This window comes from Xenopus laevis, chromosome 6L (assembly GCF_017654675.1).
Source record: "Xenopus laevis strain J_2021 chromosome 6L, Xenopus_laevis_v10.1, whole genome shotgun sequence".
In the NCBI taxonomy this organism is placed as follows: Eukaryota; Metazoa; Chordata; class Amphibia; order Anura; family Pipidae; genus Xenopus; species Xenopus laevis.
Window position 1 is genome coordinate 135,891,449 of NC_054381.1, and position 26,580 is coordinate 135,918,028.

The window sequence follows — 26,580 nt, forward strand, 5'->3', positions numbered from 1 at the left end:
CTGGTGCAATAAGTTCAGTATATAAAATTACATTTTTAACCATATTCATTTTTAGGGTTTAGTTCTCCTTTAAAGCAAAATCTGCAAGTTTGCAGATATTTTCGGTATGTGTCTGGGCACAATGAAACATAATGATCATGACCCTGTGGGGAAAAAAAGTGCTGCTCTTTGTACAAATATCTACAGTTAATACAGACTGTTTTCTAGACATGTCGCTGAATTAATAGAAGTATGCACATAATGTATATAGATTTTAAAGTAACTTTTATGTATTGCTCTCTCTCTCATTGGCTGCTGAATTTGAATGCTTTTTTTTTACTGCCAATATTGTTATCTGTATATTATTTTACATTATTTTGGTTCAAAATCGAACACTACAAAAAAAAATACTCTTTTACACGTCTTAAAAGATGTATTGCTAATAGGGATGTGCAGAATCCCGGATTTGTGTGAATCTGGGCCTTTTTTGTCAGGAATCTGTGAAATCGGAACCCTTAAAATCACGTGAATTCAAATCGCGTAAAAATGAAAGGTGCCATTTGTTTGGGAAGGATTTCTCGAATTTGCATATGCAAATATAGGGTTCCGATTTGGCCAGACCCAAAGAAATAAGTGAATTTAGCGCCTCCCTAATTTCTAACAAAGAAATCAACTCCTGTTGCTAATGTTTACTAGAATTATGTAATTACGTGTTTCATCGAAGAGTTCATTCGTTTATGGAATGTTTTCAATCAAAGTGCTCTCCAGAAATCTTAAAGTAAATCATTTTATAAATCAGAAACCTCTAGTTAGAGATGGAAGTCAACAATTTTAAAGGCAGAATTATATAATAGTTTACAGATAAATTCAGGCACAGCCGGCCTCCGTTGTTATCTATGTTTTCTTTATTATTTACGTCTCTCTGATGGCTATGGGTTACAGGAATGGAACAAATGGCGGCTTTGTCTGTGCCTTCCACTGTAAGGATCTAATAATACATTTGAAGAAGGATAAGACAGATTGTGCAAACTCAAATTCTGCCGAGTGGGTCCTCCACCCTTGGTCTGCGGGGCTCTTGCGACATTACTTTCATGTATTTTAGAAATCGGTTGGTTCCTTCTCTGTTGATTTCACAGGGATTTTTAGCTAAAGCTCTCGGTGTAGGTCCTGCGCAGCTTGTTTATAAGCTTAAACCACAGTGATCAGAGTAACGACGTCTAATAGGTAAACACACTGCCGGTTTGCTCCTTTCAGTTGTCCTTCCAATGGGTAAAATATATAATATATTGCTGACTGTAAACCACTAAGGTGTGTTGTTTAGGCTTTCAGCGATTGTATTTTGGTACGCTGATACAAGCTAATCAAGTGTCCCCTTGATTTATGAATGCTTCGCTGGTCCAGCGTTGAGCATTCATGAATAATTTGAAAGGAAAATGTCTCCTTTTAGTTGCTCCCCAGCCTCCTCCTCCTCCTACTACTACTACCCCAGCAACTACTGCATTTTTTTTATAGTAGTCTTTCTTTAGCTATTGGAAGCCTGTATATTGCAGGAACTGTGGAATTCATATACTGATGATCATATCTCTACAAAACGAGTACAATAACCTTGTGCCCTACACTGGTGTAATTATATCCCTCTTTGAGACATTCATACGTCTTGTCCTTGCACTTCATTTTATACATTGTCTGTCTTGAGTACAGATATATATTTTTTTTATTATGATAGATTGACCTGTCAACATTGCGGAGCCATTGATGGATTTCTTCTAACTTAGGAGATGCCTTTAAGCCCTTTCCTTGACTTAAAAGAAAACAAATGGCACAGGTCAGATATTCAGTTGTAAGGATCACTGCAAGAATGCTGGTTATAAAAACTTTAAAGGAGCACTACATCTTTAAAAAAGAACTAGGCTATAAATGTAAATGTAGGGCATTATAACAACTCAATTTTATTTTTTTAAACTTCCCTGGGCTTGTGTAATGGAATGTATTTGCTGAAACATTTACGTCCATTCAACTTTAACTTCCCGCCGTATGCAAATTAGCCAGCGCTAGCGCAACTTCGCCAGGGTTCGCGCCCTGGACTAAAGTGAATTAGCATTGTCCTGGCAAATCTACGCCTGGTGAAGTGTTACGATGTGAGCGAAGCCGTCGCTGGCGAATTTACGGAGGTTAGTAAATTTGCATGTGTATATATTAGGTATTCTGTTCTGGATTCTGCAGGATTCAGATTCAGCCGAATCCTTCTGCCCGGCTGAACCGAATCCAAATTTGCATATGCAAATTAGGGGCGGGGAAGGAAATTGTGTGACTTTTTGTCGCAAAACAAGGAAGTAAAAAATGGTTTCCCCTTCCCACCCCTAATTTGCATATGCAAATAAGGATTCCAATTCGGTATTCGGACAAATCTTGCGCTAAGGATTTGGGGGTTCGGCCAAATCCAAAATAGTGGATTCAGTGCATCCCTAATATAAATATATATATTTTATTTAATACACAAAAGCTATGAATATCTTGTAAATGATATCCTTATTAATGGTGACTAGTGATGTCATTTCTGTCACATGACTCACTGAAACATGTGCATTATAGCAAATAAAGTACCCCTTGTTGGAAGATATGAGGATATTAGAAGTCACCTCGGAGTTCCATGACCTATTTTTGCCTTTTACAAGGCAACTCAGATACTTGTGTATTTGGATTAGAAATAATAATGGGGCCTGTAGAATTGACTTCTATTATAGACAAACTTAATTTTGTGCTTGCTGATTCTTGATTGCCTAGAATGATATCCTTTCCTGGAACGATTTCTAAGATCCAAAATGTTGAGCTCTTTTGGATAACCTTTAAGTTAACTGTTATAGAATGTCCCATTCTTATCAACTTTTCAGTTGCTCTTCATTTTTTGTCTTTCATAGTTTTTATTTATTTTTTTAAAATTTTTGCCTTTTTATTATAACTCTACAGCTTTCAGATGGGGGCACTGACCCTTTCAGCCAAAGACCTATTTCTCTGTGAGCCTATAATTTTATTGTAATTTAAATTTGTTATCTTCAGGTCCTTTCCTTTTAATCTTTCAATCTCTCGTTCAATCCAGTGCCTGTTTGCTTCTTTAAATTCGTCCCTAGCAACAATATAGCTGCTGAAATCTGAAACTGGGGAACTACTGAACAAAAAGCTAAATAGCCATAACTTTGGGCGACTATTGAAAACGAATCGCCGCGTGTGCATTAGCGCAGGCGATTTTGCACTGTGGCCTATGGGGAAAAGACGCTGAGGCAGTTCGGGGAGATAGTCGCGCAAAAGACGTGGCGACAAAATCTCCCCGAATCTCCTCGTCTGGCCTTACCCTAAAACAAACAATTAAGACCAACTGCAACTTGTCTCAGAATGACACTGTCTACATCATACTAAAAGTTAAATTAAAGATGAACTTCTCTTTAGGCCTGCTTACCCCTTGCTGTAATAGGACCTCTCTGCTTGTATAGTAATTTACATATATAAACAGCATTTCTAGCCATATTCAGTTTTAGGTTTTAGTTCTCCCTTAATTGAGTTCTTGACATAGTTCCTTGCACATGAGCATTTGTAGAACGTTTGTAAAAAAAATATAAATATATATACATTGGATGCCATGTTCAGATTCCCAGGTAAGTGGGATATTAATGGCTGGAGATGTTTGTAACAGTAATCCACTACTTTTAACAGCTGTTGGTGATGCTGAAGTTGCAGGTTTTGCTTCTATTTGTTCAGCCGCAAGCGTATTTCCTCATAGTCAAACCTTCAGCCATGTCTTCCCAGTACCAGGCACTTGCTTTGTTACCCATCTTATGCTTCAAATGCTGAACATGACAATTTGCTGTGCAAATCTTTGATGCAAATTTTTATTATGCCATATACATATTTTATATGAAAAATAAAACCATTATGAAAGTGTGTAATTGTCTGTGTTATATTAAATGCCTTAAACCAGATTTTCAGACATTCTAAGAGCAGAGACACACCCTGATTTCGGGGGATTAGTCGCCCAGCAACAAATCTCTTCTTCGAGGCGATTAATCTCCCCGAACTGCCTCCCGCCGGAAATTTACATTCTCGCGAGGAAGCTTTGGGCGTAAAACAAAGCATTACAAGTACCATCCCGCCGGCGATTTAGATTGTAGCTGGCGGGAGGAAGTTCGGGGAGATTAGTTGCCCCAAGGAAGAGGCGATTTATCCACGAATCTGAGCGTGTGTCTCTGGCCTGAAAGTGAGTAATCCTCTGTGTTGTTTTAAATGCCTGAAAGCTGATTTTCTAGTTTTTTTTTTCTCCCAAAAATTCTGTTTAAATTTTTTCTTTCTTCTGTGCAGGCTTTTTGTGGTGTTTTTATTTCTAAATTACACTGTTTACACTGAAAACAATTCCCTCTACGACATAAAATGTAATTCCTAAACTAATAAGTGCATCTTATTTTTAGTTGTAATATTGGTGTGTAGGTGCATCTCAAGTCATTTTGCCTGGTCATGTGCTTTCAGAAAGAGCAAGCACTTTAGGATGGAACTGCTTTCTGGCAGGCTGTTGTTTCTCCTGTAACTGAATGTGTCACAGTGGAACCTGGATTTATACTATTGAGTGCTGTACTTAGATCTACCAGGCAGCTGTTATCTTGTGTTAGGGAGCTGCTATCTGGTTACCTTCCCATTGCTCTGTTGTTAGGCTGCTGGGGGGAGGAGGTGATATCACTCCAACTTGCAGTACAGTAGTAAAGAGTGAATGAAGTTTATCAGAGCACAAGTCACATTACTGGGGGCACCTGTGAAACTGACAATATGTCTAGCCCCATGTCAGATTTCAAAACTACATATTAAAAAAATGTTTGCTCTTTTGAGAAACGGATTTTAGTGCAGAATTCTGCTGGAGCAGCACTATTAACTGATGTGTATTGGGGAAAAAAAGCATGTTTTCCCAAAACAGTATCCTTTTAAGGAAAGAGTAAAATAAAAATGTACCACCATGGTAGGTATAGTATACACTATAAGCGTCTGTCACCTGTACCTGCTGCTTACGGGTGAAAGTTTAGCCTTAGTAACCTCTCCCACGTTGTAATAAGCAGTTGCTTTGTTCTTTTCCATCATAAATCTTTCATTTATTTACAGAATGCAGTCATTGAAACAGAACAAAAACTATTGAAGAGCAGATAACCACCTTTTTTTCAGCGTCTTCTTTTGCTAGGTTTGGGATTGTACCTGTAAAAAAGAAAAGCAGATGGTAAACCTGTTTGAAACCATATCGTGTACATAGGGTAACAAAATGTATGCACCAACCCGATATACATCATAACCGATCTGGAAACCCATTATCCAGAAAGCTTTGACCTATAGAAAGGCCTCCCACAGACTCCCATTTTATCCAAATAACCCAAAACTGATTTCCCTTGCCTCTAATATTAAAACAGCAGCTTGTACTTGATCCCAACTAAGATGTAATTAATCCTTATTGGAAGCAAAGCCAGCCTATTGGGTTTATTTAATGTTTACATGATTTTCTTTATCAGAAAAGTCTACATAAATACACTAGTAAACCCTCAAAGTAATGCTGCTCTGAGTCAAAAGAAACACCACATTTATTTTATTCTATTGTGTACACATGGGCTTCTGTATCAGACTGTTTTCAAAACAGTGAGAGACTCAGGCAGGAAGTGATGTCACACCAAGCAAACATGGTAGCTGCTATCCTAAACAACCAGAGCCAGTTAATCAGGTATGGTTAAGCACTGGAATCTTCCATTTTCTAGCATTTGTGGATGTTTCCTATTTTCCTTTAAGCTGCATAGATATAGGATTCAGATTTGACCGAATCCTTCTACTCGGCAGAACCAAATCCGAATCTTAATTTGCATATACAAATTAGGGGCGGTGAGGGAAAACACGTGACTTTTTGTCACAAAACAAGGGAGTAAAATGTTTTCCCCTTCCCATCCCTAATTTGCATATGCAAATTGGGATTTGCATTTGGTTCAGTTTTCGGCCAAATCTTTCGGGAAGGATTCAGGGGTTCGGCCAAATCCAAAATAGTGTATTCGATGCATCCCTACAGGAGAGAGATAAAAGATAGATAGATATAGCGAGCGATAGATAGATATAGACCATAGATAGATAGAGGTGCTAAAAACAAGTCTATGCGTGGTATTACTTGTAGGGTGATATGCTAATGTCTAGTAATGAGCAAAATGTTTCTCAGCACATGGAATCCAATGGGCGAAAAAAATTGTCAATTTGAAAGTTATGGACTTCAATGAATTCTGGCGAATTTTCACTGTTTAGAATTTACAGTTTCACAAGTTTTTTTGCAAAGCCAAACAGGTCAGATTGGCCCTTCACTAGTCATGCCTAAAGCACAGATGTAATTTCATCTGAGAACCCCAATTACCAGCCCTTTCCCTTCAGAGGGGGAACACAAAGGTTGCCTATAGGCAGAACCGGACACTGGGTTGATGGGTGATGATTATCACTACAGACTATGACAGCAAGCATTTCTAGGATGCCATTGGCTACCTACCTGCTGCACACAGGGCCACACTGGGCAACTCAGCCCCTTTTATCAATTGTTTGGCCTTTTATATGTGTAGAGCATTTCATCATTTTCTTGCAAAGTGTATATTTATGATCCCCACCCCCATAAAAGCTGTATAAAGAAAACCTTACAGACACAAAAGAGATTAGGCATTTTCACTCCCTATAAATCCTATTTGCCAAGATAAATGCCACATTGCATCATCCCTGAGCTAAGGCTATAATTGCCGGCTCGGCTGTTACTAAGCAACACCTGATTATCCGTCACTTGAAAAGAACTGGCTCCCTCTATCATCCCCGTCTTGCTGCTCTTACGTTATATCTCTCCCTGCACTGCTTGTTCTGACTACATGTACCACTGAAACAGTGTAGCAATAATCAATAATTCCCAATATGCCGTGCATGCTTATGGGGTTCTCTCTTTCTTTATAGGCCTGTTAAAGGGGTTGTTCAGCTTCCTACACATTTCTTAGTTCAGTTGTTTACCGATTGATCACCAGAAATAAAGATTTGTATCAATTACTTTCTATTTTCTAATATTGAAGTGTAAATTTTCACGTGTCTTTCGGAAGCAGCTCAGGGTGGGGGTCACCGACCCTGTAAACTGATCTAAATTGATACATTTAGTTGATACATTATCTTTGTCCCTGCTGAGCAGAATCTCTGGGTTTCATTACAGGCAGCTGTTAGAATTAATACAACAGTTGCTAATACTCCAGAGATGCTGCTGAGAAATGTATCCACCAATTGTATAAATTGTAACAGTTCAGAGTCTGCTCCTGAATTACTGAGCTGCCAGACTCAAACATTAAACTCTAAACTTCAATTTTTGGAAAAATGGTAAAAAAAATAAATAAATGATGGAAAGCATTTGGAAAAATGTCTATTTCTGGTTAACAATCTGAAAACAACTGCACTGAAAATTTTTTTTTGGGAACTGAACAGCCCCTTTAATTGCAGAACATGCAAGGCATTGTAACCTACACTGAAAAAGTGTGTTACATTACATTTTTTATTTTTTTTCTTAGGTTTCTAAATAGTTGGAGTCCCCCGTTAAAGGAGAAGTAAAGGTTAAAACTGAGTAAGCCTTATCAGAAAGGTCTATATAAATACACCAGTAAACCCTCAAAGTAATGCTGCTCTGAGTCAAAAGAAAACACTGCATTTCTTTCCTTCTATTGTGTACACATGGGCTTCTGTATCAGACTTTCTGTTTTCAGCTTAAACCTCCTTGCCCCGCTTCTGAGCCCAGAGCTTTAAGTGAGCAAGGAGAGACTCAGGCAGGAAGTGATGTCACATCAAGCTAATACTGCAGCTGCTATCCTAAACAGAGAGCTTCTACTCAGGTATGGTAAAACATTCTACAGAATAAATGTAGCATTCTAGCTTGCACTAATGCAGCTAATCAATTGGCAATAAAATGCCTCTGTAGTTTTACTTCTCCTTTAACTTGAAGGTGAACCACCCCATTAAGTAAATCTTGTTTGAACTTGGTGAGGGCTGAGGAGCAGGAGGGGTTCAAGATGAAAATGCCACGTGTATATTAACCCTGCCAGGAACAGAAAGTCTGCACACTCTGTGACTGTAATTATATAATTTCTGACAAGCCAAATAAATAGATTTGGAATTACTGGAACTTGCCCATATACAGACAACACTGGGAGAAAAACCATTCGCCTCATTCACTTCCAGTGAATGCAATGCATGGTTGCTAAGTTAATTAGGACCCTAGCAACCAGATGGCTGAAACAGCAAACTGGAGAGCTGCTGAATAAAAAGCTTAAAAACCACAAATAATAAAAAATGACAACCAATTGCAAATTGTCTCAGAATATCACTCTCTACATAGGTGAACAACTCCTTTAATCAGCCTTTACTAGTAGGATGTATCATTGAGAGCAAAGTACATAAGACTTTGGGATACAGAGTGAAAACTCAAGCAAGCAGATTAGCTGGACAGCAGAAATAATTATTGTTAGTATCTATACAGGTTTGTGCATGTAAGGAACGCTGGCACATCCACTTGTGAGATTCATCCTACCAGGGTGTAGCAAATAACATGAATATAATGGAATGCTTAGGGCACACCAGGATCTTATTTTGGAACAGAATACAAGTGTTCTGTAACTTTCTGTAATCACTCACGTTATTTCCCAAAAGTTACTCTGAATGATATCTTCTGCACGTTCTATTGTATGGTAGTTATACAGTACAAGCCAGTGTGAAAGAAATCACCCAATGCAATCTATCTATTGCTTTGTACTGTAGGAAGCTTGTATGCATTATAAATGTCAATTGAAAAATATACAGAAACAAAGTAGCCTTTTTATAAAAGCAAAATGATGGTGTTAAAGAAAAAGATTTAAGGATTTAAGGGCAGAGGCACACGTGGAGATTCGGGAGATTTAGTCGCCTGGCAACAAATCGCCTCTTCTTCGGGCGACTAAACTCCCCAAACTGCCTTCCCTCCGGCTAAAATCTAAATCGTCGGCGGGATGGCACTCGGAAAGGCTTTGATTTCCAAAGTCACCCGAGGTTTCCTCGCTCTGAGTGCCATCCCGCCCGCGTTTTAAATTCTAGCCGGTGAGAAGGCAGTTCAGGGAGATTAGTCGCCCGAAGAGGAGCCAATTTGTCGACAGGCGACTGAATATTCCTGAATCTCCACCTAAAGAGCAATTAGCAGAAAATACAAATACCCTATATGCATGTAAACGTTTTGAAAATTCTGCATAACAAAGCACGTTATTTACATACATTTACTTACTTTATAGAGGCCATTCACAACATGATTATGTATTACATATAAATTAAAGACATGCACATATCTCACTTTAAACATTTATTTGTGGAATTCATCCATAGTTAAATTCACAATGATACTAGTGACGTGCGGGTTGGGTTTTTCCAGACCCGCCCGAAGCCCGACCTCCCTCCACCTGCCCGCAACTGGCTTCCTTTTATAGACCCGTCCCACCGATGATGTCACAAAAGGGGCGGGGTGAGCAGGCGAGGCTATAAAGCCAGTAGTCAGCAGTTGAAGGTGGCGGGTCGGGGAAAGCAGGAGAAGAGCTCAACCTGCGCCACCCGCGAAGAGGAGTATGAGGTCGGCACAAATCCGCCCAGTATCCCGCGGTTATATTGGGCACTTCATCAGACCTCTGATGAAGCGCCCAATAGCGCGAAACGCATCAGGAGTGAGTGGCTGACATGAAGTAGGCAGACTGGGGGGAGACACTGCATTGTGGTTTGTTATGCTAAAAAAAGCGTTGTTTGGGTGTATACATCTGAATTTTACTATGGATGAATTGCCCAAATAAATGTTTCAAGTGAGATTTTGTGCAGGTCTTTAATTTATATGTAACCCCTGGTATAGGACCTGTGCACTGTTCTCACTATAAGATAACATACACCCCAAAGGTAAATTGTTTCTATGATTATGTATTACAAGCAGCACAGTATAAGACTAGAGACACCTTTTTTGCAACAATAGCAAAACACAACATTTATGCTGAAAATATATTCAGCCTATTCTTTTCATTTTTTTTTTTAAAAAGTGTATATATTCTGTATTCAGGTTATTGGATCATTGTTTTGTTTTCACATTTTCTTCATTGGTATCCCTCTCGCAATGTATATAGAGATCATGAGCTCTGTATAAACAACACCATCTGTTGTGCTTGTCTCTGGCTTATTGGAAATTCTCTCATTGCAATGGATATCTCAAACTACCTTCGGCTTCTCCCACAATTGCTCACGAGGGAAACTGAGAAATGAAAACTACTTTCTCTAGGGCCTCTGTTCGCCCTGTTTAGAGAAACTACAGCTTTTCCTACTTAAAAAGCAGACAAATACTTCCATCAAATAATATGAATACCTAGGGTTTTCCGTATAATGAGTTTTTTTTGTAATTTGGATCTGTTTCTCCTACTCAATGTAACTGAATGTATTGCAGACAGACCTGGATTTTACTATTGAGTGCTGTTCTTAGATCTACCAGGCAGCTGTTATCTTGTGTTAGGGAGCGGTTATCTGGTTACCTTCCCATTGTTCTTTTGTTTGGCTGCTGGGGGGAAAGGAAGGGGGTGATATCACTCCAACTTGCAGTACAGCAGTAAAGTGTGACTGAAGTTTATCAGAGCACAAGTCACATGACTGGGGGCAGCTGGGAAACTGACAATATGTCTAGCCCCATGTCAGATTTCATATATAAATTAAATATAAAAAAATCTGTTTGCTCTTTTGAGAAATGGATTTCAGTGCAGAATTCTGCTGGAGCAGCACTATTAACTGATGCGTTTTGACAAAAAAAAAAATGACTGATACACCCGCGTGTCGCTATATCCGTCACCTTGTTATAAACCAAACTGACCAGTGGTTGCATCAAGGGGGACTTGAAAAAACAAAAGCCCAACAATTAATTTGTCTAGTTATGTTGGTTTAGACCTTTCACAAGCACGCGAGTACCACTTACCTGAACAAATCCTCAGCAAGTGACTCTTCTCTGACTTGTTGCGTTTGTTCCTGCAGGCACAGGATCAGAGCATGTCACGTTATTAGCTCCTGTCTAACATTCACACAAACATCACAACTCTGCAGAGTAGCAGCTCCCTGGTATACAGTATGTCCCATGGGTACAAGCGTGGCTCTATCTGCAACTTCTGATTACAGTAAAATAAACTTTCTGGCAAGCTGTTGTTTCTCCTACTCAATGTAATTGAATCAGTCTCAGTTGGACTTGGCTTTTACTATTAAGTGCGTTTCTTAGATCTACCAGGCAGCTGTAATCTTGTGTTAGGGAGCTGTTACCTTCCCATTGTTCTGTTGTTTGGCTGCTGGGGGGGGGGGGGGTGATATCACTCCAACTTGCAGTACAGCAGTAAAGAGTGATTGAAGTTTATCAGAGCACACTTCACATGACCAGGGGCAGCTGGGAAATTGACAAAATATCTAGCCCCATGTCAGATTTCAAAATTGAATATAACAAAATCTGTTTTCTCTTTTGAAAAATGGATTTCAGTGCAGAATTCTGCTGGAGCAGCACTATTAAGTGATGGGTTTTGGGTTGACAGTTTAAGTGATGGGTTTCCCATGACAGTATCCCTTTAAATACTCTATTGGCAATTACAGTGTTAAACCAGCTCTTATCAATAAGCCCTGTCCAGCTTTGCTTGCCTGGCTAGCAGATTTAAAGGGGTGGTTCACCTTCAAGTTAACTTTTAGTATGTTATAGAATGGTTAATTCAAAGCTTTTTTTCTATTGGTCTTCATTATTTATTTTTTATAGTTTTTTTTTTAATTATTTGCCTTTTTCTGCTGTCCAGCTTTCAAATAGGGGTCACTGACCCCATCTAAAAACAAATGCTCTGTCAGGCTACAAATGTATTGTTCTTGCTACTTTTTTTTTTACTCATCTTTCTGTTCAGGCCTCTCCAATTCATATTCCAGTCTCTTATTCAAATCAGTTCATGGTTGCTAGGGTAATTTGGACCCTAGAAACCAGACTGCTAAAAACTGGAGAGCTGCTGAATAAAAAAAGCTAAATACCTCAAAAACCACAAATAATAAAAAATGAAAACCAATTGCAAATTGTCCCAGAATATCATTTTCTATATCATACTAAAAGTTAATTTAAAGGTGAACAACCCCAGTAATGAGGTTTTCTGTGCTTTGTGCCAATGTTATTTCCTGCTTACCTCCACTTCCTGGCGAAGCCACTGTTCCAGCTCTGCATTTTTCTTTCTATCATGCGCAATTAAATCAGACCCTCCAATAATATTGGGAAAGCTTCCAGCGCCTGGGTACGCTACCTAGTAACAGACACGTCAAAGAAAAGGTTGTACAAATACTTCATCGAGGACCATTTTAATTATACAGAAGCACCAATCAGGGTTAGAACATTATAGTAGTCGTGCGGGTTGGGTTTTACCCGCCCTGCACCCGACCTCCACCTGCGCCCAACTTACGGGTTCCTTTTATAGACCTGCACCGACATTGATGTCACAAAATGGGCGGGGCTAGCAGGCACGCAGCTATAAAACCGGCCAAAGCCAAACATGGCGAACACCAACCCAACTATACTGCTCTGCATTTCACACTGCTGCTCTCAGCCAGAAGCTGAACTGTGCTATAGTCCTTAGAAAGTCTTTACAAGATGCCTCATTCAATGAGTTTATAAAAGGCGTGTTCTAGTAAGAACGTGGTTGAATCCCCATTTTAGGTTTTCCAGGGGACCAGAAAAAAAATGGTGTCAAATCCAGGAAAATGTATTATGTATAAAATATAGATGGGACCACAAAACAACAATGTAAAATGAGGGGAAACTTAAAAATAGGGGATGTAAAATTTTTGTAATGAAAAGGTCCATATGCATCAGAGCAACATATAACTAAAAAAAAGTGTTACTTTACCTTTTTGAATTTCTTAAAGTTATGGCACTTTCCGTTGCTACTATTGCTTGTGGTGTTATTGTTCCTGACTGGCCGGCTCACCACCAATGACTTAAACTCAGTAAGTAAGAGTCTGCTGGGCAGCGCATCAGTTTCCCCTTGGAGATCAGGAACAAACTGAAAAACAATAGAGATCACACTATACTAATCTACTAACATATATATATATATATATAATAACACTGGCCTACGGGGATAAGCAAAGCCTGATAAAACTGTGGGCACTGATTCCAAGGCATCAGCGTCCAGGTATTATTTAATCTTACGAGTCCAAACACTATGGACAGATTTATCAAGGGATGAATAGTAAATTTGAGTTTTCGAATGTCAAAATTCATACATTCAAATTTTAATTCCCCTATTCAAATGTAAATATGATTGTGCGATTTATCACAGCTCGACCATGGAAACAGTCTTAATTCGAATATTCGCACCTAAAACCTGCCGAGTGCATGTACAAGTCAATGGCAGCGGGCTGTTGAGCCATTTGGAGATGTTAATAGCCTTACTGACAGTTGTGTTTTTTTTGGGGGGAAAAACTCGATTAGTACGAATCAAATATGTATCGAATACGATTAAAATTTTCGGGTCAGAACCATTCGATCAAATATTAGCCATTCATTTTTTTTCTCAAATACACTCCCAGTTGAATTGAATTCAAAATAAAAAAAAATCACATGCATTCAAAATTGGACCACTGATAAATGGGCCTCTATATGTCAAACTAGGACACCGATATGCCCGTACAGTGTCCTAGGTTGACATATATGGGGTTATTTATCAAAGGTAATATTTTAGAGCTATGTGAGCTTTTTTAGACCTCAAATGAACTCACAACTCGAATGGTTTCTAATTTCAGAAAAACACGAATAAGGGAATTTGGGGGTAACAACCTAAAAACTCAAATTGATTGAGTTTTTGGCGGAAAAAAACTCAGATTGATCGAGTTGCAGCAAAACCACTGAAACAAACTTGAACATCATGAAGGCTATTAACATCTTCAAATGGCTCAAGGGACTTCCATTGACTTCTATGTGACCTTGACAGGTTTGAGAAGTTGTATTTTCGTATTCGAGCTATTTCCAGGGTCGGGGTATAATACATTTTGAAAAATTAGATTTATTTATTTTTAACCCGTAAATCAATTTTTGTCTCAAAAATACCCTTGATCCTTTATAAATCTGCCCCATAGTGTTTGGACTCGTAAGATTCGAGAATACCTGGGGACTGATGCCTTAGAATCAGTGCCTGTGATTTAAGGAACAGTTTATTACCTTAGATTCTTCCCATTGAGATTTAGGCTCTTTCTTGATATCCAACTCTTTATTGACCTCAATCTCTTTCCTTATTGCCGGAGCCATCTCTGGAGAATTCGTCTTCACCTAAAATATTACATAGATATGTGTTTAAATTTCTGGTCTTAAATGAAGCAATGGAGGTAGATGAATATGGAGTATTCAGTTAGAAAACATGAAGCTGGCCATACACGTTGTGATCGGCTCATTTTGGGATGTGCTCGGTCAAATTAGGCTGATCCCACTAGCAGCCACTGTAAGTGCAATCTCAAGGTGCTGATATTCTGCCCTTAAGCTGGCCATAGACGCAAAAATCTGATCGTACGAATCCTCGATTCTTGAACCGTGTGTGGAGAGTCCCAACATTTTTCGTCCGGCGGAGATCGGTCGTTTGGTCGATGGGACAGGTTAGAACATTTCTGTCGGCTGCCGATAATATCTCTGCGTGTATTGCCGATCGTACGATTTTCAGTGGGAGACTGTCACTAGCTTTGGTTGGACATAGATATCGTACGATTGCTGTCAGGGGCAGAACATTGCTGATCTGTTCTTTTACTAATCTGACTGGTAAGACTTTGATCTGAATGGTTAGTGGCGGGTCGGGAAATGGGAAAGTCCGATCGTACGATGATTCGTACGATCGGATCTTTGCATCTATGGCCAGCGTAAGTCTTGACCAAAACTCAAGTGCTTCATACAGTTGGGTTGCTCCCAAATGGAAGAACTAGCATCAACCTGACTTTAGGAGCTCCATTAGCAGTTGGACCTGTATATTCAGGATGTTTTAATCCCCAAATGAAATAGTTTTGAACAACAGTAAGTGCCATCTTTGGAATACTGGGTACTAGAGGTGAAGCTACTAGGGATGCACCTAATCCAGGTTTGGGATTTGGTATTTTTCAGCAGGATTCGGATTCAGCCGAATCCTTCTGCCTGGCCAAACCGAATCCTGATTTGCATATGCAAATTAGGGACAGGGAGGGAAATCGTATGACTTTCTGTAACAAAAAAAAGGAAGTAAAAGATGTTTTCCACTTCCCACCCCTAATTGGCATACGTAAATTAGGATTCCGTTTGGTATTCGGCCGAATCTTTCGCGAAGGATTCAGGGTTTGGCCAAATCCAAAATAAGTGTATTTGATGCATCCCAAGAAACTACTTGCAAGGGTTACAAACTGAAAATATATGCATCAGATCATAAGAGTTCAAGAAAGTCTGAGCTCTTTCAACAGACTTGAAATGTTTCTTTCCTTAGGAAGAGGTCGTGTGATAAGTAGAAGAATTTGGTTTTATGTTCTGTGATACGCACTGATGCACAAGATAAAACTCCATGCCTCCTCCAAACACAATAAAGCAGCTCAGCGAGAGGAAACACAAGTAAAAGTTTGAAAATGAACCTTAAAGCTACAAAATGGAATACTTTGGTCTACTTCTGTTACGTTATCTTCTAGATGAGAAACAAGCAGAAACTTTTCACTTTTTAAACATACGGTAAGTGGGAGGTGAAAAAACACCCTCCCCTGTCACTATATCAAATGTAGGTAACTATCAACTGTTATTGCTGCTATTTATAGCTTTGGGGCACCCTCAATAAGTCACCCAACCGCTAATCCCCCAACAGTTAAAGCCCTTTAACGCAAGAATCAAAGCCCTTTTTACATATTTTTTTTTACAGAATCCCTTAAAGGAAACGATACCCCCCCCAACAACGTAGGTCTCTTTAAAAAGATATTGCATAAAACAGCTCATGTGTAAAACCCTGATTCATGCAAATTAGCCATTTTCATAATAATATACTTTTTTAGCAGTATGTGCCATAAATCATAAATATAAAACTGCCATTTTAAAAAAATAAGGGAATCGTAGGATTCACGGTGCACACAAACAAACTATACTTCTTAGGTCACATGAGCCAATAAACAGACAGAGTTGTGTTTTTTGCTTCCTCACTTCTTCCTGTTACAGTTAGGGGCACATATACTCAGCTCGAGTGAATGAATAGAATAAAAAATAGTTTAAAATTTCGAATGTTTTTTTTGGCTATTTCGACTACGACTTCGACTAAGAATCGAACGATTCGAACTAAAAATCGTTCGACTATTCGATCGTCAAAGTACTGTCTCTTTAAAAAAAAAACTTTGACCCCCTACTTCGCCAACTAAAACCTACCGAACATCAATGTTAGCCTATGGGGAAGGTCCCCATAGGCTTTCTAACAATTTTCTGATCGAAGGAAAATCGTTCGATCGATGGATTAAAATCCTTCGAATTTTCCTACGATCGATCGAACGAAATGCGGTAAATCCTTCGACTTTGATGCTCGAAGTCGAAGGATTTTACTTCTTTTACTTTTTATTATTTACTTTGATTTTACTTTGACGGTCGAATATCGAGGGTTAATTAACCCTCGATATTCGACCCATAGTAAATGTGCCCCTTAGAGTTGAAGTATCTCTGGTCAGGTGATCTCTGAGGCAACACACAGACCATCACAAAATGGTGGCTCAAGGCAAGAGATGTAAAAGGGCAATATTTACTTAAATAGATATTCTAGTTGGGTAAGATTCTTTAATATGTCACTTAATGTGATTGAAACAATCTGTTGCTTAAAGGAACAGTAACATCAAAAAATAAAAGTGTTTTAAAGTAATAAAAATATAATGCAGTGTTGCCCTGCACTGGTAAAACTGATGTGTTTGCGTCAGAAACATTACTATTGTTTATATAAATAAGCTGCTGTGTAGCAATGGGGGCAGCCATTCAAAGGAGAAAAGGCTCAGTTTACACAGCAGATAAGCTCTGTAGAACATAATGGTGTTATCTGTTATCCACTATTTAACCTGTGTCATATAGACTTTTTTCAATTTCCACCATTGCTACACAGCAGCTTGTTTATATGAACTATAGTAGTGTTTCTGAAGCAAACACAGCAGTTTTACCAGTGCAGGTAACACTACATGATATTTTCATTACTTTAAAACACTTTCATTTGTTGGTGTTACTGTTCCTTTAAGTATTCATTTTGGGTGTATAGTTTTCCTTTAAGGGAATGATAGATCGGCAGGTGGGCCAAATTCCTGCAGAAATCAGTGGAGGAAGAGGAGAGCTTAAGAAGACAAATATCAATTAGGGGATAAAAAGTAAAAGCAATATTGTGTTGGGGTGATGGGCAGGCGAAATGTCAGACACAAGCAATATGGCCGTAAGGTTAGAAACGAGAAGCGATGGCTTCTGCCAAAGAATCACTGTAAATTCTCCCTGATTGGAAAAGTGTTTTCTGGAATTCTTTCTGGAGGCGGAAACCCATGAGAGTCGGGAGCAGAAACAAGTTTGTGTATAACCCAAAGGTGACAACCAATCACAGCTGTCACCCATATGATGACCCTGCCTTAGGATAATAAACAGCAACTTCTCACAATACAATACTGTGCAACCTGTTTTTCTGTTCTGTTATAATAACATTATCATTACTTACACACCCCACTGATACAATAAACACAACATGAATAAAGCTCTGCACCCAGTAAACTTTTAGTGAGAGTTAGGGGCCTATTTATCATGGTGTGTAAAAAGTGGAGTGAAGCGTTACTGGCGATGCTGCCCGGAGAAACCAATCTGCAATTAGATATCAACAGTTAGAAAGCAAAAGCAAAGTTTGGATTGGTTGCCAGTGTCGGACTGGCTGGCGGGACACCGGGAAAATACCCGGTGGGCCCCCGCCGGGCCAGACCCCCTCTTCCAAACAGTTTTTTGTTTAAAAAATAGAAATATTTTTCGGCGTCGTTTGCTCATGCGCGCCTAGCGATCTTTGCGCATGCACGATGCGCCACCTGGGCAAGTATTGCCCAGTAGCACTTCACCTAACAGTAGGTAGCGGGGGGCCGTGCACAGCAGTCCCGATGGGCCCCGGGCCCCCCAGTCCGACCCTGTTGGCTGCTATGAGCAACATCACCATTATTGTTTCACTCCACTTTTTACAGGACATGATAAATAGACCCCTTAGTGTAGCTGTTGTTATTCTTATGGGGAGCCTTATTTATCAGCATATCTGTTGCCATGCTAAGGGAGTTATTTATCAAAGGTTTTTTTTTTTTTATACTGCAAATAAACTCACAACTCAGAAGTTTTCTAATTTATGAAGAAACTCAAATGATAAAAAGTTGAATCAGTGAATTTGGGGTGAAAAACTCGAATTGATTGAGCTTATGGAGGGAAAAAAAACTAGAATTGCTCAAATTAATCAAGTTTTCGAGTGAAGCCCACCGAAAAACCCAAACATTGTGAAGGCTACAAACATCTTCAAATGGTTCAAGGGACCTCTGCCATTGACTTCTACATAACTCGCGGATTCAATCGATTTCCAGCTTCAGGGTATAATAAATCTGAAAAAAATTCTAGTTTGAAAAACAAAGAAAAAGAAAAATTTGAGTTTTTAACCCGAAAAATTTACTGAAAAATAACCTTAAAAAACTAAAATTTTCGGGTAAAAATCAACTCGACCTTTAATAAATTGTTCAGTTGATCTGAAGAAGCTAAGTGGCAAGATTCCAGAGTCCAATGACTTCAAACTTATCACTGTAAGGGTCACACTGGGCGATTTGGGGAGATTTAGTCGCCTGGCGACTAATAGCCTCGTCTTTGAGGCGACCAATGTCCCCAAATGCCTTACCTCTGTCTTGCGCCAGCTAAAATGAAAAATCGCCTGCTGCATGGCACATGTGTTTCTTTGTATTCCGAAGTCGCCTCACGAGGAAATAGGCCCAGGCATTTCAGTTACACACAGGCCCGGATTTGCGGCAAGGCCGCATAGGCCCGGGCCTAGGGCGGAAAAAAAGATAGGGGCGGCATGCCGCCCAGCCGCATTATGGGGACGCGTGCGTCCCCATTCATTTAAAGCAGCTGCGCCAGCGTTTTTTCGCCGGCGCGCTGGGAAGGGGAGGTGAGGTGGGCGCTAGGACTGCGCGGCCGCCTGGTCGGACCGCGCGGCCTAGGGGCGCGCCTCATTGAAATCCGGCGCTGGGTACACAGAGGCCCAAACAGCCCACTAAATACTGACTTTCTATGGGACCTTATATCAGCCCCTCTGGCATTTGCCAGAACCCACAGATTGCCAGTCCGGGCCTGCTGGTCAGTCTCTATACAAATCATGCTTGCATACAAAATCAGAAAGTCGATGAACATTGAAACGGAGTGTGTAGCATTTAAAGGGGTTGTTCACCTTTAAATAAACTTCTAGAATGATGTAGACAGTCATCTTCTGCGACAATTTGCACTTGGTTTTCAATTTTTTATTATTTATGGTTTTTGACTTATTTAGCTTTTTATTGAGCAGCTCTCCAGTTTGTCATTTCAGAAGTCTGGTTGCTAGGGTCCAAATTACCCTAGCAACCATGCATTGATTTGAATAAGAGATTGGAATAGGAATAGGAGAGGCCTGAGTAGAAAGATGAATATTAAAAAGTATCAATAAATGTGTAGCCTAAAGCTGGCCATAGATGTTGAGATTTTTAAAAGATCAGATCCTCATCGTGAGACCACGATTTTCTCGGAACGATCGTACAATCGTACGAATTGACCATCAACTAAAAAGACCAATTTGCCAGGAAAACAAAGGGGAGCTGCCTGCTTGGCCCTGCAAACATAGGAAATTGATCGGCCAGGTCAAAAAATCTTTGTCGGTCCCAGTACAATCTATCTGACAGATGTCGGCCGAAAAATCGTAAGATGTACTATTGTTCGAATCCCACTAACCGCACGATAATTTCGAAGGATTGGTCGGACTTCCCTAAAATCGGTCGTTCGGCAAGAAGAATCGTCGCGTCTATGGGGAGCTTTAGAGATCATTTGTTTTTTTAGATGGGGTCAGTGACCCCTTTTGAAAGCTGGAAACAGTCAGAGGTAGAATGCAAATCATTCAAAAACTATAAAAATTAAAAAAAAAAATGAAGGTCAACTGAAAAGTTGCTTAGAATTAGCCATTCTATAAAATACGAAAAGTTTAACAAAAGCTGTACTCATCAGATACCAGAGTAAGTAAGTCAGATATAGGTCATATAGGGTATAATGTACCCACTATTATTACATTTAAGAATTGTCAGCAGTCACCAACACGTTTATGCAAGTCATGAAACTCCAAGGTGACTTCTAACATTCTCATATTTTACATAGAAGTATACAACAGGAGCACATTATATTTTATGATTTCAGTCATGTGATACATATTACATGACTAAACACGGATTACAACTAGGGATGAACCAAATCCAAGATTCGGTTCAGGATTCTGCCTTTTTCAGCAAGATTCGACGAATCCTTCTGCCCCACCAAACCGAATCCGAATTGGCATATGCAAATTAGGGACGAGGAGAGAAATCGTATGACTTTTTGTCACAAAACAAGGAAGTAAATGTTTTCCCCTTCCCATCCCTAATTTGCATATGCAAATAAGGATTTGGATTCGGTTCGGTATTCGGCCGAATCTTTCACAAAGGATTCGGGGGATATAGTGGATTCGGTGCATCCCTAATTACAACTGATGACATCACTAAGCACTTATTACAACTGATGACATCACTAAGCACTTATTACAACTGATGACATCACTAAGCACTTATTACAACTGATGACATCACAGCGTTTATAATGATATACAGAATACTTATGGCTCTTGTGTATTATATTTTCATTTTGACCAGTAGTTTCAATATAAATCTAGACTGTTAGCAAGTCTTGAGGACAACCGTAGGCAATAAACAAAAGTTTCACTTACTTGTGCCTTTGTTCCTATCTCACGTGGCTTTATAGTGGGCTCTTTGGTGCCTTCTATTTCAGAATCAACTTTTCTTCTTTTTGTCACATTTATATCACTTTTAGTATCATTCTGCTCTGCATTCGCACGGATTCCTTCATCGCTATCGACGTCAGACTCTTCCACTACATGATCATCGGGCACCTTTCTTTTTTTCACCGTTGAATCTTCTGGCATCGCTGCTTTGCTCCCCATGGAATCATTTAGTATCTGATCACATGACATTGCCAATTCCATATCCAGATCGGAGTCAAAATTCTCTTCCTCAAGTGTTTGTGTAACTGGCGGGAATTTCTCCTCTAAAGTTTGGGATGAAAGGGTTTCCACCCGTGGCAACTTTGATGAAGATGCTTCCTTTTCATCTTCAGCCCGGTCTCTAAAAAAAAGAAAACAGTGTATGGGATCGGTTATCCAGAATGCTCGGGACCAGGGGTTTTCCGGATTACGTATCTTTCCGTCATTTGGATCTTCATACCTTAAGTCTACTAGAAAATCATGTAAACATTAAATAAACCCAACAGGATGGTTTTGCTTCCAATAAGGATTAATTATATCTTAGTTGAGATCAAGTACAAGCTACTGTTTTATTATTTCCTAGAAAAACAAAATAATATTAAAAAATGTGGATTATTTGGATAAAATGGAGTTTATGAGAGGTGGCATTTCTGTAATTCTGAACTTTCTGGATAACGGGTCCCATATCTGAACAGTATTTACATTTCTGTTGCGTATTCTACACTTATAGCCATCGAGTTTACATTCCTTATTGCATCATGTTTAACGTGCTAGCTTACACCCGACTCGTGTCACTGAAGTGAGTCATGTGATCTTAGTGAGGGCACCCTACAGAGTGGCAGCCATTTTCTACCTTGTCCAGCCTAGGGCGTGAAGGTATTCTCTTTTTAGCTCAAAGGAAATATCTTTTGCATTACAATTTCTTGGATCAATCTACAATCATATAAGTCAGTGGGAGAAGTCCCAATGATTTTTTGATGTGCACTGGGTCTCTTGCAAAATTCTGAGTTTTCGGGTGAAAAAAACTTGAAAATCTGATGAAAAATCCGAAAAGATCGTGAAAAACAGATTTTTCACGATTTTTTTTCGGTAAAGTATATTAATAAATAAGCCCTAAAAAACTATGCGAATTTGGTCTGAGTTTTTTTCAGAAAATATTGAGATAAATTCGGACTTTGATAAATAACCCCCTAAATGTGTAGCCTACAGAGCATTTGTTTTTTTAGATGGGATCAGTGACCCCCATTTAAAAGCTGGAAGGACTCGGAAGAAGAAGGCAAAAACTACAAAACAAAGGCCAACTGAAAAGTTGCTTAGAATTCGCTATTCTAACATACAAAAAATTTAATTAAATTTAGTCAGCATTCGCAGGGATGTTAAATAATTGGTGCTAACTCAATATTCCAGAATGCACCATAGACAATTGTATATATAATACAGCAAATAGAACGCTGTCTATTGATTATAGATCTTACCTTTTCTTGGCCAACGATTGAAAGTAACTGTCAATTTTTTTAGTTGGCTGCAGTTTTTGGGAAGTCTTCGTCACATCTCGAGCAGAAGATTTTGTGGGTAAGAGCGATGGAGTATTCTTCCTGGTGTCGGTCTCATCCTCTCGGAATAAAGTCTGTCTGAGATCATTGCTGCTGCTGCCACTTTTTGGATCCTTCTGTAGGTAACCTTTGGATCTACTGTGGCTGCTACTGTTACCCGGGGTTTCTTTCACTTCACGAACACCGCTGATGTTCATCCTGGGTGTGGGACATATACACGGAGCATTAACATTCTTTCCTCGTAATATGCAGCACTTACTGGATTTCCATTTGCTTTTCCGCTGGACTGAAATGCTCTGAATATTATAAGTAGGGATGCACCGAATCCAGGATTCAGTTCGGTATTCAGCCAGGATTCGACCGAATCCAGACGGATTTGGCCGAATCCTTGTGCCTGGCCGAACCGAATCCTTAAAATTATGTGACTTTTCGTCACAAAACAAGGAAGTTAAAAAAAAAAATTTCCCTGTCTTTCCCTCCCACTCGGATTCGGGTTCGGCCAAATCTTTCACAAAGGATTCGGGGGTTCGGCACGAATCCAAAATAGTGGATTCGGTGCATTGCTAATTATAAGTAAGTAAAAATACAGAAATAGAAAGCTTTGTTCTGTATGCCAGTGTCTTAAAAGATGAGCGAGACAAAAAAAAAATCCAAAACTTAATTAGGGTATAAAAAAAACTGCATTTCTCAAATGCTCATGAATATGTTTTTATATATTTATTAGCAGATTTATTAAGGATCAAGTTGTGTTTTCCATGAAATTTCTAGTTTTTAAGGTTGTTTTTTTTGGTAAAAAATCAATTGTTCGGGTTAAAAAACCTCAAATTTTTTTTTAAAAAAAAAAAAAACTTGAATTTTTCGAGATTTATTATAATCCTACCCTGGAAATAGCTTGAATCCGAAAATACTAGGGATGCACCGAATCCACTTTTTTGGATTCGGTCGAACCCCCGAATCCTTCGTGAAAGATTCGGCCGAATACCGAACCTGAACCATAATTTGCATATGCAAATTAGGGGTGGGAAGGGGAAAACATTTTTTACTTCCTTGTTTTCTGACAAAAAGTCATGCAATTTCCCTCCCGCCCCTAATTTGCATATGCAAATTAGGATTCGGATCGGCTGGGCAGAAGGATTCAGCCGAATCCGAATCCTGCTGAAAAAGGCCGAATCCTGGCCAAATCCCGAACCGAATCCTGGATTCGGTGCATCCCTAGAAAATACACCATTTACAACTTGTTGAGGTCATGTAGAAATCAATGGCAGAGGTCCCTTGAACCATTTGAAGATGTTAATAGCCTTCATGAAGTTCCAGTTTTTTTCAGAGGGTTTTGTCCGAAAACTCAATTTTTCGGGTTGTTAACTAGGGTCAGTATAATTGAATGGGTTCATCTAATTAGATCGCACTCATTAACTCTATGGAAAGTGGAATAGTGTTACATCATAGTGAATCTGCTACTGATACAATGGCAAGGGTTTGAAGGAGTTGCTATTGCAGTTGTGATGAAACAGCCATATATGATTCATAGCTTGCAGTTGCTTAAAGGGGAACTATCGCGAAAATGAAAATTTAATATAAGCTTCAGCATATTGAAATAAGAAACTTTCCAAATACAATCAATTAAATATTCTGTACGGTTTCTGAAATAATCAAGTTTATCTTCACTATTCCTCTCTCAACATCTGTTTCTCTTCATTTTCTCTTCTTGCAGCAGTTGGGTGTCAGATAATCATTGACAGTTAGATCCAATGGGGCAAATTCACTAACGCGCGAAGGGCCGAACGCTAGCGTTAATTCGCTAGCGTTTGGCATTTTCGCTACTGCGCAAATTCACTAACGAACGCTGGCGTAGTTTCGCTAGTGTTACTTCGCAACCTTACGCCAGGCGAATCTTCGCTAGCGACGAAACTACGCAAATTCACTAACTTGCGCAGTGTAGCGAACGCTACCTTTTACGCTAGACTTCCTTCGCCACCTCAGACCTGGCGAAGCGCAATTGAGTAGATAGGGATTGTTTCAAAAAAAGTCAAAATTTTTTCTAAGTCCCAAAAACGCTGGCGTGTTTTCTACATGATGGCTGAAAAAGATCGAATATTTTTTGGGGCTCCCCTTCCTCCCCCCTACTTTTCCTGACTCATGGCAACTTACCTAGACAGTGGGCACATGTGTAGGGCAAAATAAAAATTTTATTTGCAGATTTGAAGGTTTTCTAGGCATTTGTAGTGCAGATACGTGTTCCTCCATTGAAATTTGAATTTCGCGCCGTATGCAAATTAGCCTTCGCTAGCGCAACTTCGCTTTATATAGCGAAACAACGCTAGCGCAATTCCGCAACCTTATGCTACCCCTGTGCGCAACTTCGGATTTTAGTGAATTTGCGAAGCGCTGGCGAAACTACGCCTGGCGAAGTGCGGCGGCGGCGAAGTTGCGCATGGCGCAACTTCGCATCTTAGTGAATTTGCCCCTCTATATCTTATAGGGGGGCTCCTTTTGCCTAGAAAATGTATTACAGCTCACTCTATTAAAATCACCAATTATCATGTCTCTTTACATCAGGCATGTCCAAAGTGCGGCCCGGGGGCCAATTGTGTCCCGTATTAAAATTAACACCGGCCCTCAGCCTCCGTCATGAAATGAATAATAATAAGCCCCCCCAGCACAGTGCAATCAGGAATCGCCTAGCCGTAATTACGGCGTCACTACGTGCCAGTACGTGTCTATTACTAACACCTTCAGCACACAGGCAGCAGTATAGACCAAGTGGCAGATCATTTCTATAATGTGCCCAAAATATTACTGCTACGATTACTCGATTCCTGTAATTTAATGTTAATGGTTCAAAGAATGTCGGGCTGAATGGTCGGCCCCCACACATTTTCACCAGACCAAGTCTGGCCCTCGTTGCAAAAAAAGTTTGGGCACCCCCTGCTCTACATGCAGAATTTGTGCAAAATGCAGTTATTTTATTAGATTTGTACTGGAATCAGTTATTTGAGTGAGCTCTAAATCATCTGCTGTGAAAGGAAGTCCCCCCTATAAGATATATATGATCATTCTAAAGGTCCCCATAGACGCAAAGATTTCTCTTGCCGAACAACCGATTTTAGCGAAGTCTGACCAATCCTCCGGAATTATCGCGCGGTTAGTGGGATTCGAACGATCGAACATCTTACGATTTTTCGGCTGACATCTGTCAGGAAATTGATTGGCCAGGTTTAAAATCTCAACATCTATGGCCAGCTTAACAGTCAATGACTATCTGACACCCAACTGCTGCATGAAGACAGAATGAAGAGAAACAGATGCTGAGAGAGGAACAGTAAAGATAAACTTGATTATTTCAGAAATGACGCAGAACTTTTAATTGATTATATTCAGAAAAGTTTCTAGTTGCAGTATGATGAAGCTTATATTACATTTTCATTTTCGCGATAGTTCCCCTTTAATAAGTGTCAAGGCAATCTGATTGGCTTGGCCAATAGGCATGGTCTGATCCCAATCATCAGCACAAGAGCAGGGAAGCCTAGTCTAATCAAGAAGCCCAAGTTGTCTTGTGCTTATGATTGATACAGTGTTACTTCATAACACAAATATCTTGCTGCTAATTTCAATAATGGCTCTTGAGATTTAGGATAAGGATTTTTATGTCTACATGTCACATTAACAGTTTAGTATCACACCGAATACAAAAATTGCCTCTTGTTGAACCCAGAGAGAAAAATCTGTAGCAGCAATTTTCATCTTTCAGTTTTAGAAATGACAAATGCTTGACAAGCACCAATAGGGATAGCTGGGGGGCGATTGGCCAAAACTATGTGGCCTACTAAAAAACATGGTGGATAAAATCTCCAAAACGAACTTGAATGATATTGTTCATAAAGGACAAATATCCCCCGGAACAATGTAGGTCTCTATAAAAATATATTGCATAA

The 26,580-nt window shown here is 39.5% G+C and overlaps 1 protein-coding gene across 1 annotated transcript in view; it reads right to left on the reverse strand.

Moving 5' to 3' along the window:
* Positions 1–5,084: 5,084 nt before the first annotated feature.
* nbn.L (nibrin L homeolog) overlaps positions 5,085–26,580 on the reverse strand; it is a 38,751-nt gene continuing 17,255 nt past the window's right edge. Inside the window, 7 exon segments of the mRNA NM_001090951.1 lie at positions 5,085–5,205; positions 11,003–11,052; positions 12,225–12,338; positions 12,939–13,094; positions 14,252–14,359; positions 21,042–21,456; positions 22,571–22,846. Of these exon segments, the coding sequence (NP_001084420.1) occupies positions 5,172–5,205; positions 11,003–11,052; positions 12,225–12,338; positions 12,939–13,094; positions 14,252–14,359; positions 21,042–21,456; positions 22,571–22,846 (1,153 nt within the window). The 3' untranslated portion in view covers positions 5,085–5,171.